We start from the raw sequence: 13,136 nt of genomic DNA on the forward strand, positions 1-13,136 counted from the left end.
CACAGAGATATCCCAGGGATATCTCCAGGGACACTGGAATCTGTGGGTATGCCTCTATCGACATGTAAGTTAAGTTTTCAGGACCAGGCCCGAAGGACAACGAATGATAGATGGTCACAAAGAGGGGGCCGTGAGCATTCCGAAATTATGTGGCCTAATCTAGACTTGAAGAGGTCTACCGCTTTGCTGTCATTGGCTAGAATAGACGTCTTAGTCAATATGTCCGTTTTGACAAGTCACTGTCTAATTGGAAAACATGCTGACAGACTGAAGGTTGCCAGCAAAGGCGTTTGAAGAAGCAGGGAGGTCATCGAAGAAGAAGAGACTATAGAACACCTTCTGTGTGTGTGTCCCGCACTAGCAGTCTGAAGGAGTTTCACTTTAGATTCTCATTTTTTTAGAACCTGAATGATTAGCAGATGCGAACATTCGCAAGTTATTGGGCTTTTCAAAGCGATCTGGATGTTCAACGGTAGGAACTAGAAGGCATTTTCCTTTTTCTGTTCCTGTGGTATCACAATGGATAAAAACGTCTCAGTGAATCTGATGGCAGACTGCCACTTAAACCTTACCTATCCTAAACTTACTTTATTTATTTTTTTCTTCTTGAAAACCGTAATGGTTTTTATTGATTACTTTGTATCTTTTTCAAAAACTGTCCAATCGTTTTATCATAATGTCTTCCAGTACTTTCTCCACAGCAGGCAAAATAGAGATTGGTCGATAGTTACCCAGTAGCGGAAAGAGGCGAAATACATGCAAATGCATGTACCAGCAAGGGCAGTTACCAGTACTTCCACACAATTGTAAACACCATTTCAAAATAATATTGTGTGTCATTGACACGATGTCATACACCACCTATTTCTCAATATAGGCCTGCTGAAGGGCCTGCAATATATGTCCTATTAAGAGTCCTTCAAAAACAGTGTTCTGCAACAGCACCAATCGAATAAGGCCTCTTAAAGCTGTTTTTGCAGCACTGCGAAAAATAGGATATTTGTGTGACCTAAAAAATCGAAAAATAGAGAGAACCACTTTTTTATTTTTAGGCAATATTATTTAAGAGCCCTTTTCACGTGTTAATTATTATTGTTCAAGCAGGAAGCGACCTATTATTAATTTGCATAGATGCTCATCACTATTGGCACATAAATAGTCAATCAACTCATCCCTGTACAGCTTGAACGTTTCTTTTGTTATTGTCTGTCCACTCGTTACATTTCTTGTAATCTAATGTTCAGTGTCAGAGACAAGTAAAGTTAGAAGTTTTTGTATGTTAACGAGTGCGCACGCACATTAAGGGGCACATAAAATATTATTTGAATATAAGTCAAAGTCAGTGTTTTTAGTTATTTCTCGGGGAAAGAGACAAAGTGAAGTGTTTGCGAAAAAGCTTTGAGATTTGTTTTGGTTTCGAGTTAAAATCATCCCTCTTTCTTTGCCTCGACGGGCTGTGATCGTTTGGTTCGTCACAACAACAATTCGCGTCGTCTGGCTGCAGGTGACCGTGGCTCAAACGACAACAACAACAAAAATTGCAGATTTGTTTCTTATGTGGGCAATTGGTGTGCCTTTGACTCTAACAGCAACAGCAGCAGCTTTGGTGGTAATTTCTTCTGTGTGGCCAGAGACGGGAGTTTTGGAATACCACATCATCAGGGTGCCAGGGAACATTTGGTTCCATTGGGCTATTCCTAAGAAGAGGTTGGTGAGTGCATCAACATTTGGTCCTTAAACGCCGTAAATAGAATCCAGCACAAAATAAGTGTTTGTTGCCTGATAGAGGTACGTTTGCCTAATATAAAAAATTTGATGTTTGGAAATAAATACTTTGGCTTATATTTAACTCGAGTGATTATTGAAGTTTAACACTGATATACGCAGTTGTGTAATTTTGTCAAAAAGTGCAACTTTTAAGCATTACAGTACAGTTACTTGAAACGGTATTAGAAAATTTTTGTTCGAATATTTTTGGCTCTTCTTGCATTTCGTTGTGTTCAACCGGAATTTTTTTGAATTTCTTGAGTTTGCACAATTTGTTGTCGCATACCTTTCTCTGTTACTCCGCTGCTTGTGCGCCGCAGAGAAATTAAACAGAAACGTTAACGTCGAGCATGGGCTCTGTTGAATTTGTCCCTTTCTAATTCAAGTGGAATAAAGAAAAGATTTAGCATATCAATCATAACGGCAAAACACAACGAGGCAAATTGAGACAGACTTTTGCTTTGCTATCGTATTGAAAGCGCATTGAAATTTGGATAATTCTAAAATGTTGCTTGGTCTTACATAATTAAAACACCTAAACAAAAAAAGAACTGATTTGCTTCGAAGCACAGTGAGCTAGTGCTATGGAACTATAACAGTTGAGTAATTTTTTTGGAGAAAAATAAAACTTACACTGGGACTAAGATTTGTTTGCCCGCTTCTTTGCCTCTCTTTAACTGTTTGCTTTTTACATTTATTGATTCGATTAAAGTCGCAATAGAAACAAATATTTGGTTCGAATTTAATAACCTGAGATAAATAGTTATCAACCAATTTGACTCTTTATTTAACGCATTTTGTATATTGTTTTCGTAATTATGACTCCCTTTGAGGATTTTTTGACGCAATGTGAGGAACTTACATTGCATGAGCAACAGCTGATAGAGTCAGATTTGTCACAATCCTATGATGCTGTAATTGAAGCAGAGAAAGCTGAAATACAGAATTTTTGGGTTGAGTGGAAAGAGCGTACAAAAATTGTGTTGCAGATCCAGAATGCAATAAAAAGAATAAGGAAGTTTTAAAAAGTAAAAAGAAGTAGGCTCATGTGAGTTATATAAATTGTGTTTCTATTATTGGGGAATGGAAAAATAAGAACAAGCGACAAGTAGTCCTATCGATGGCTTCAAAAGCATCTTCATCTATAGCCGTTCCTCCGTGTGATACGGAAATATTCCACGGGAACTACATTTCTTGGCCCAGTTTCAGGGACTTATTCACGGCAATATACGTGAACAATAAAAAACTTAGCCCGGTTGAGAAACTTTATCACCTCTTCCAGAAGACTAGTGGGGAGGCTAGGGATATTAATAGGAATATTCCCCTTACATCTGAAGGCTTTTCGATAGCTTGGGAAAATCTAAAAAATCAGTATCTTATTAATTCCCAGTTAAGAAATTTGTTTAATTTGACTCCTTGTACGCAAGAAACTGCTAGTGGTTTAAAAAAATTGCAACGCGATATCACCAATTGTATATCGGTGCTTCAATTGTACAAAATAGATATTGATTCCTGGGATCCAATCTTTGTTTACCAGTGTTGCACAAAATTGCCCAAGCTTACTTTGTCCCTTTGGGAACAGGCGTTATCAAATAAAACCGAAATGCCCCGATGGGATGAACTAAACAGGTTCCTTACTGAAAGATTTCACGCTCTAGAAAGCGTTTCAGATATTATTGGCTCTTCGTCTCTGGCTCAAAATTCTCGCCCCAAATATAATCAATATGACAAATCGAAGTTTAGAGTTCATCATACTAAAGTGAACAACAATAAATACAACTTGTGCAAGGGGAACCATCAATTGAAAGATTGTCCAAAATTTTTGGGCATGGACTTTAGAAATAGATTGTCCGTAGTAAAGCGAGAGAATCGTTGTTTGAATTGTTTGGCACCTGGTCATCAATCAGCCGAGTGTAGAAGTAGAGCTTGCACTCAATGCAACGCCAAACACCATACACTTTTACACAAAGGAGATATAGCTCAGCAAAGATGTAGTAATGTAGAACCCATCGTTATTGCTACTGCAAGCAATCAAGACCAAAATATTCAATTTAATAATTTAGCTTCTTCACCAACGAATGTTCAGGCTTATCACACATCTGTTTTTAAGAAAACAATGCTAGCTACAGCATGGGTTAATGTGGTGAAAGATGGCATGCCGTATAAAATAAGGGCTCTCATAGATCCATGTTCAGATAACTCATTTATTTCTACAAGAATTCAAAAGCTCTTAAAGCTACCAATAAGAACAATTGCTGCTGAGATTAGTGGTCTAGGCGGAGAACCTTTGGCAAAATGTTCTAGTATTGCATTTTTGCTCTTCAAAAAGCCCATCATTTTCGATTGATGTAGACGCACTAGTAGTACATGAAGTAACTGGGGATATTCCCACACAATCGACGCAGAATATTGTCCCAAGCCAATTGCCAAAATTGGATTTTGCAGATCCAACTTTTTACCAAAGTGGATCTGTAGATCTACTTATTGGTGGAAATTTGTACCCATATATTTTACTCAAAGGAGTTCATCACAATATACTTGGCTCATTAGTGGCTCAAGAAACCGTGTTTGGTTGGGTTTTGACTGGCCCTCCGAAGTTTTTGGCTCCAAAGCGTTTAGTTAGTGTATCCCACTGCACTAGGGTTTCAGTTGGTGATGAATTAACAAAATTCTGGGAAATTGAAGAGGTTGCGAGAAAGCTCATTGTGTCAGAGGATGATCGTATTTGCGAGCAAATTTTCCAATCTACAACAGTTAGGAATGCTGAGAGAAGATACCAGGTTGATTTGCCTTTTAAGTTGAATGATAGCATAGTCTTCGCATTTGGCTCAAATAGATATATTGCATTGTGTCAGTTTCTTCGCAACGAAAAACCATTGGCTCGTAAACCTGACACAAAGGCTGCATATGATGACGTCATTAAAGAATATTTGGCTCTTGGACATCTTGAGAGAGCAAATTCGCCATCAAACCGCTCTGAAAAGTTTTTTTTATTTGCCTCACCACGCCGTAATCAGGCCTGAGAGTACGACCACTCAATTGAGAGTGTATTTAACGCCTCCTGCCTCTCAGCAAACGGCAAGAGCTTAAACGATGCTCTATACGTTGGCCCTGTTTTGCAAAAAGACATTGTTTGTTTAATTTTGAATTAGCGCTTATACAGATATGTGTTTAATGCTGATATCTCCAAAATGTATAGGCAAATTTTGGTAAATCCAAAACATCGATGCTATCAACGCATTTTGTATCGATTTTCTCCAGAGGAAGAAGTCCGAGACTTCCAGCTCAACACTGTTACGTTTGGCGTTAATTGCGCTCCTTTTTTAGCTCTGAGAACACTTTTACAATTGGCGAAAGATGAAGAATTTCGTTTTCCGGTCGGATCGGAAATTTTCAAAAATTACATGTATGTAGATGATGCCTTAGTGGGCACTCACACAATTCAAGAGGGCATCGTGGCTAGAGATCAATTGATAGGTATCTTGAAATCTGCCGGATTTTATTTAAGGAAGTGGACTTCCAAAGTTAGAGACATTTTGGAAGGGATTGCAAGAGAGCATCTTTTAAGAGCAGAATTCCTAGAGTTTGATAACAAAAGCTCTGCCAAAACTTTAGGAATTCGCTGGAATGCCTCCACTGATACGTTTTATTTTGCAAGCGAAAAGATACAAGACAAAAATTTGTTCACAAAAAGAGAAGTTCTGTCGTCGATCGCTAAGATTTTTGACCCATTGGGTTGGCTGTCGCCAGTAGTAATAGTTGCTAAGATTTTTATGCAACAGCTTTGGCTCGATGATATTGGTTGGGACGATCCCTTAAAACGATTGTCTCTCTTGAAGTGGAAGACATTTATCTCAAATCAATCGGATATTGATAATATTAAAATACCTCGTTGGGTGAAGTATTCGCCCAAATGCAAAATTCAAGTACATGGATTTCGTAATTCATCCGAGCTTGCATATGCTGCGGTACTTTATTTGAGAGTAGAATTGGAGGCCGCTGTATTCACAAATTTGCTTGTGTCGAAATCGAAAGTTGCCCCAATAAAAAGAATTTCGCTACCCAGATTGGAACTGTGTGGTGCTTTGCTATTGGCAAATTTAGTTGACTCCGTTTTGCCTCAGTTAAAACTCGAAAGATCAACCGTATTACTTGGACTGATTCAATGATTGTGTTGGCTTGTTTGGGAAAGCCTTCGTATACATGGACAACATTTGTTGCAAATAGGGTTTCTATTATTCAAGAGAAAATCGAAGATAATTGGCGCCATGTACCCACACTTAGCAACCCTGCAGATCTAGCAACCCGGGGGGTATCTCCTTTGGACTTAAAGGAGAATTCTCTTTGGTGGGAAGGACCTGATTGGCTCAAGAGGCCGGAGAGTAATTGGCCTGTTAACAATTCTGTTGTGGAAACATCTTTAGAATCGAAACCCATAAAAAGTCATGTTGCTAGATCGACAATAGAAGAAGACATATTGACTCGATTTTCTTGTCTCTCGCGTGCCATACATATTTCGCTTCTTCAACATGACTCATCCAACGAAAAAAGAAAATACTCGTTTTAAAAGTACACGATTATCTGATGCCGAGCTAACGTTTACTCGCTACAGGTTAATGGCTTTGTCGCAAAGAATTCATTTTCCAAATGAATATTCTTGTCTCACTCGTAAGCAAAAGCTTGAATCAAATAGCTCTATTTTGTCTTTGACTCCGTTCGTTGATAAGAATTCTCTTATTCGAGCTAACGGTCGTTTAGGATCTACCACATCTCTCGCCTATAGTGAGCGACACCCTGTTATTTTGGCTTATCAAAGTACTTTCGCGAAGCTCTATGTCGCTTTTGTGCACAATTTGACACTGCATGGAGGTGTCCAACTTAGATTGGCTACAACGAGACTAGAATGTTGGATTCTACGTGCCAAATCGTTGATCAAATACCACATTCGCCACTATAAGGAATGTGTTATTGCATAAAAGAAACGACAAAGCCAGCTAATGGGATCATTGTCGATGGAGAGAACAATCTTCAGTAGGCCATTTACTAATTCAGGGGTAGATTTTGCTGGCCCTTTCGACCTGAAGAATTTTAGTGGCCGTGGGTGTCGAATTTCGAAAGGTTACATTTGCCTTTTTGTATGCTTTGCAACAAAGGCAGTTCATTTGGAACCGGTAAGTGACTTTCAACACCTGCCTTCCTTGCTGCATTGTCTCGTTTTGTCTCTCGTCGTGGCTGCCCTAATCGTATGTATTCAGATCATGGCAGGAATTTTGTTGGTGCCGCAAGAGAATTGCGCAAAGATTTTGAGAAAATGTTGTCAGTCGTAAAAGACAACGCTGTTACCAAATGTGGATACCAAAAACTCGAATGGCACTTTATACCAGCAGCTTCACCTCACATGGGGGGACTATGGGAAGCTGGGGTCAAGAGTTGCAAAGCCCACTTGAAGAAAATGTTGGGACAAATTAAACACACGTTTGAGGAGTTTGCAACCATCTTGGCTACCATAGAGTCATGTATGGATTCCCGGCCCTTAATAGCTTTATCCGAAAGTGATGATGAGTTAGCCGTTTTGACTCCTGGTCATTTTTTGATCGGCTCATCTCTTTTGTCTCCCGCGGAACCAGAAATTGACTTTATAAAGCCTTCTATTTCTAATCGCTGGCGCCGCTTGAAGGTTATCCGACAAGATTTTTGTAGAAGGTGGAAAGCCGAATATTTGAAAGAGCTTAACAAACGAAATAACTGGAAAAACACACAAAATGACTTGGAGCTGGACGATGTTGTTGTTTTACGCAATGAAAATCTTTGTCCCAACGAATGGCGGTTTGGGCGTGTTATAAAGCTCTATCATGGCGATGATGGTAGAGTTAGAGTAGTTGATTTGAAAACACAAACAGGTGTTATTACGCGCTCTATTCACAAATTGGTGCTTCTGCCGAAATCGGAATAATATCTATTGCATTGGTTTTACTAATATTTGTCTCAATTCATATCTACATTGTCTCAAACGAGCTTCATTTTGTTCAAACTATTTCATTTCTTGCAGCCATGAGTTTCCAAGAGGGGTTTCTTTGTCCCTTGTGCGACAGTCGACACGCTTTTCGAAATTGCCGTAAATTTTTGGTGATGCCTCCATTTGACAAACAAACCTTTATTCGCCAAAATGGATTTTGCATTAACTGCTTGGGTATGTCTCATCAAATACTCTGTTGCCCCTCACGACATGGCTGTCGTATTTGCTCAAATGAGCACCACACTATGTTGCACAGTATGGATGAATATACAAATGTTTGGCTCCAGATGACTACGTGGGTTTGTCTTCGAATTCCCGGCAAACAAAATGACCCTATAAGGGTACGAGCTTCATTGGATCCAAACTCGCCCAACAGCTATTTTGTGGCTAATGAACTTTTCCCGTTGGAAACCCATAAACTTGGCTCAAGAATTAATGTTCAATTGACATCTACAAGAGATGTCGTTCGCACAATCACCACAACTTTAACTAAAAAAGTGGAGGGTGTAAGACTAATTCCCTCCATATAAGCTAAAATGGATCATATCATGAATGTATATCCCAAAGACTGTTTGGCTGACTACACCTCCACCTTTCGTATGGAGTCAATATTGTATTGGGAATGGATGTTGCCAGCCGTTTGTATCTAGGCTTGCCCGTATTGGACCATGGTTTTCCATTTGCCCAAAATACAATTTTTGGTTGGACATTTTTCGGCGAGGTTCCTATTGATCGAGACAATATTGAAAGCTAATGTCAACATTATATGAAATTCCATTGATTCGAATTTAATTATTATGTGTATCATATTTAACGCTTGCGACTTTGAATTAACGTTTGCTTGAATTATTAAAAATTTAAATTGTAGTTCCTAAAATAGTTATAAGGTTAAACAATGAATTTATTTAGAAAAACTTGTGATTTAGTTGTTAAAATAATTATACTTTGCTCCATTGTCGCAAGGCCGGCGGTATGTTCAAGCAGGAATCGACCTATTATTTATTTGCATAGATGCTCATCACTATTGGCACATAAATAGTACTAGAGGTCAATCAACTCATCCCTGTACTGCTTGAACGTTTCTTTTGTTATTGTCCCTCCACTCGTTACATTTCTTGTAATCTAATGTTCAGTGTCAGAGACAAGTAAAGTTAGAAGTTTTTGTATGTTAACGAGTGCGCACATTAAGGGGCAAATGAAATATTATTTGAATATAAATCAAAGTCAGTGTTTTTAATTATTTCTCGGGGAAAGAGACAAAGTGAAGTGTTTGCGAAAAAGCTTTGAGATTTGTTTTGGTTTCGAGTTAAAATCATCCCTCTTTCTTTGCCTCAACGGGCTGTGATCGTTTGGTTCGTCACAACAACAATTCGCTTGTCGTCTGGCTGCAGGTGACCGTGGCTCAAACGACAACAACAACAAAAATTGCAGATTTGTTTCTTATGTGGGCAATTGGTGTGCCTTTGACTCTAACAGCAACAGCAGCAGCTTTGGTGGTAATTTCTTCTGTGTGGCCAGAGACGGGAGTTTTGGAATACAACATCATCAGGGTGCCAAGGAATATTTGGTTCCATTGGGCTATTCCTAATAAGAGGTTGGTGAGTGCATCAACAATTATTTTCACACCGCTTCCACATTTTTTTGAAGTCCACTTTTTGCTGCCAGTGTAATTTGAACACAGGTCCCTTGAAACGCAAAGCGGATACTCTAACACCACACAATTAATGTGATGAACGGCAAAAGGTTTACTTTAACTTAATAAAAAATTTCTAGTAGACAACATAACCCTTCATTGCAGTTTGCTGGCAGACGTAGGTGCATGTAATACGGCAAGGGTAAAAATGCTAATGTACAATCCGACTCCATTTATACCGCAAACCCAGGTTCGATTCCCGCGGCCACCAATTTTTTTTTTGTTTTATTTTTTCTTTTAAATAATTTTAGAAAATTCTGCGCAATTTTTTATATTAAACAAATTTTTTAAAGTGATTTCTACACTTTTTTAACACTTACTCTTTTTTTATTTACTACTAGGCGAACCGGGCAAGCTCCGCTGCGCCTTCTATAACTTTTTAATATCTTTGTAGTGTGGGGACGCTTCGCCCTGAATGCGGATATTGAATTTGTGCCATTGTAGGATATGACGCTGAACGCGTTCGAATCCTGAAAAGAACATCAGACAAAGCGGTGTTTATCCCCCCTTAATGTTGGCGGCATTTGCGGGGTACAAAGCCATGTATGGCCATTTAAAAATTTTTCCGCAAAGAAATCTCACACTTTTTCTACTCTTAAATACCTTTTATTTAAGTCCCATATTATCATAATGGGTCAAATAACCCACACGACGAATCTTTAGGTGGAAAAGCGCCACCTAGACTTGAACACAAATTTGAATGTCATATTCATAATCCACTCCCTAATACCTTTCATTTGAGTCCCATATAGCCATGGTCGGCTAATATGCCCATTTGGGTCTATTTGGTGTGGGCGACCTCCCATTACTTGGACCTAATGTTTTATGCCATATTTGTAATCTACTGCCTGTCCCGAACTTCGAGTATACCTGTTTAGAGGAGTTTTTGGGTTGAAGGGCCCGCTGGGTACTTGGAAAAAAAGTTTAATACCATATTCGTATTCTGGGAGTTTTGGGGTTGGTTTTAATAACATATTCGTTTTCTACTCTACAATACCTTTCATTTGATAACTATATTGTCCCGATCGGTTCACTTTTGATTTTGGGATGTGTTTTTTTGGCATAAGGGGCGAGTCCGTCCCTCTTCCGATACCGAAAAAATATAAAGCCCACGTTTCCTTCCAGACCAACCTACACATTGTGCGAAAACTTCGAGAGAATCGGTTCTGCCGTTTTTCAGTCTATTCGGAGCAAACAAACCGAGTCCCATACATCCTTGATTGGCTAATGTGCCCATTTTATGACGTTTTTGTGGGGGTGGGTTGACCACCTATACTTCGACATGGTTGACCACCTATACTTCGACATGATTCGTTATCTTCTCCCGCATACTTTTCATTTGATACCCACATTGTCCTTATCGGTCCACTTTTGGTTTAGGGTGGTGTTTTGGGGGTAACGGTGGAGGGTCCGCCCCCTTTCCGTTATCAATAAATTATAAAGCCTATTCCTACTTCCTGACAATATTCGTAATCTACTCCCGAATAACTTTCATTCGAGTCCCATATTGTCATGATCGTTAAATAAACCTATTTTAAGGGGGTTTGGGGCTGAGGGACTTGGACCCAACTTTTATTATGAAATTCGAACTTTACTCTTGAATATCTTTCATTTGAATCCCATATTGTTCAGATCGGTCCACTTTTATTGTTGAGTATTCATCATTAGCAAAATTGATAATAAATTCACTTATTTTGTGTAATTGAAGAAAATTTAAAGTAAACAAATAATGCAGTTTTATGCAATAGTTTATTTTTCGTAATATGTTTTAAAATAAATTCAAAAAATAAATTTAATTAGCGCAAAAAATGCAATTTTATATAATAACACCAAAAACAGAACAAAAAAAGTATTCATCATTGATGTGCTATCATCAAAGTCAAATTCAAATATTATTTGGGAATCCCCCTTTTCTGTTTTATTTAGTAAAGGAGGCTTTGCCCTTGACAGCAAATATTTAATTTCATTGAAAATATAGTTTTTGTCAAAATGGGTCGTAAGCAAAACGAGGTTTCTGATGAGGTAAAAGTTTTGATAATAAAACACCACAGGAATGGTTTAACTCAAAAAACTATCAGTGAAATATTAAATAGACCACGATCTACTATACAATCCATCATCAGAAAGTGGACAGAAACGAAAACTGTTGACAATAAACCAAGATCTGGTCGACCAAAAGCACTTTCAGTTGGAGATGTGCGTTGGCTAGTGCGGCAAGTTCAGAAAACTCCGAAGACAAATGCGACCATTCTTCGTAAAAACACTATGGAATATTTAGGGAAGGAAGTTACTACACAAACAATTCGAAATACACTCAAAAGGCATAGTTACAGAGGAAGAACTGCACGTAAGAAGCCCTTTATAAATAAAATAAACCGAGTGAAAAGGCTAAACTTCGCAAAAATGTATGTAAAACAGCCCGAATCATTTTGGAAAACAGTCATTTTTGCAGACGAGAGCAAGTTTAATCTTTTTGGGTGCGATGGAAAGGTCATAGTGTACAGAAAACCAAATACAGAGCTTGAAGAACGAAACACAGTTGCTACTGTAAAACATGGTGGAGGTGGTTTAATGGTTTGGGGGTGTATGGCGGCTTCAGGAGCGGGAAATCTTGAAATTATTAATGGAGTAATGGATCATAAGTATTACATTGACATTTTAAAGAGGAATTTAAAAGATAGTGCTGTAAAACTTGGGCTTGGTAATAACTTTCAATATTATCAAGATAATGACCCCAAACATTCTGCTTTAAATACCAAGATGTGGATGCTGTATAACTGCCCCAAAGTCATTAAAACTCCTCCTCAAAGTCCCGACTTGAACCCAATTGAACATCTTTGGGAACATCTCGAACGCAAATTGAGAACGCGCAATTTTTCGAGCAAGAGTCAAATGCAACAGGTGATAATGGAGGAATGGATTAATATAGACCAAAATATAACCGCTAAATTAGTCCAATCGATGTCAAACCGTTTAAAAGAAGTTATAAGACGCGGTGGTCGAATAACAAAGTAATAATTTTTTTAAATTATGTTATTTATTTTTTTGTTTTTTTGCAATGATGAATACTTTTTTTGTTTAATTTTTTGTGTTCAGCTGTAAAATGGCCCTTTTTGTTCCAATAAATACTATTTTTTTCTTTAAAAACAATGAAATTGTGTACATATATATCACACAAGCACTACTGCATCATTAGTTTAATATGTTTTTATTCCAATTGTCTTTTGTAGACTTATTAAAAAAAAAACATTGAATGATGAATACTTTTTTTGACCGCTGTATAAGAGGTCATTGTCAAAATATATAAAAGGATAGCGTGTTTGTCGCCCAGCCCAAACGGCTAAAGCTAGAATTATGAAATCTAGCACAAAAGTTGATATTGGATCATAGGCACGGAATAAGATGGGATTTGGTGGTATTCAAACGTTTAGGTACTAAAAAGAACCAAAGAGTTCGAAATTGTGTGTTTTTACCAAGCACGAACGGACAGGGCTAGAATTATGATTTTGGGCTCAAATTAAAGAGCGTTTCGAATAAGATTTGGTAACAAAAATTTTCCAAAATAGTACCGGAAGTGGGAGAAGTAGCTGGTTTCGTGCCACAATTGGTACTATTTGGTACTTTCTTTGTAAGTTGAGCCAGAGCTCTGAATTTTGGAAT

At 38.1% G+C, this 13,136-nt stretch overlaps 1 protein-coding gene across 6 annotated transcripts in view; it reads left to right on the top strand.

Annotated features, from left to right (window-relative positions):
* Positions 1 to 1,206: 1,206 nt before the first annotated feature.
* Positions 1,207 to 13,136, top strand: part of LOC106092193 (serine/threonine-protein phosphatase PP2A 65 kDa regulatory subunit) — a 253,513-nt gene continuing 241,583 nt past the window's right edge. For 3 of the 6 annotated variants that reach the window (XM_059364665.1, XM_059364669.1, XM_059364668.1), the window contains exon 1: positions 1,207 to 1,711. In XM_059364665.1, the coding sequence (XP_059220648.1) occupies positions 1,556 to 1,711 (156 nt within the window). In that variant the 5' untranslated portion in view covers positions 1,207 to 1,555. Of the gene's footprint in view, positions 1,789 to 9,045; positions 9,378 to 13,136 lie in introns of those variants that run through there. The other 3 variants (XM_059364666.1, XM_059364671.1, XM_059364670.1) reach the window with 3 other exon arrangements.

The sequence above is a fragment of the Stomoxys calcitrans genome, chromosome 3, assembly GCF_963082655.1.
Source record: "Stomoxys calcitrans chromosome 3, idStoCalc2.1, whole genome shotgun sequence".
In the NCBI taxonomy this organism is placed as follows: Eukaryota; Metazoa; Arthropoda; class Insecta; order Diptera; family Muscidae; genus Stomoxys; species Stomoxys calcitrans.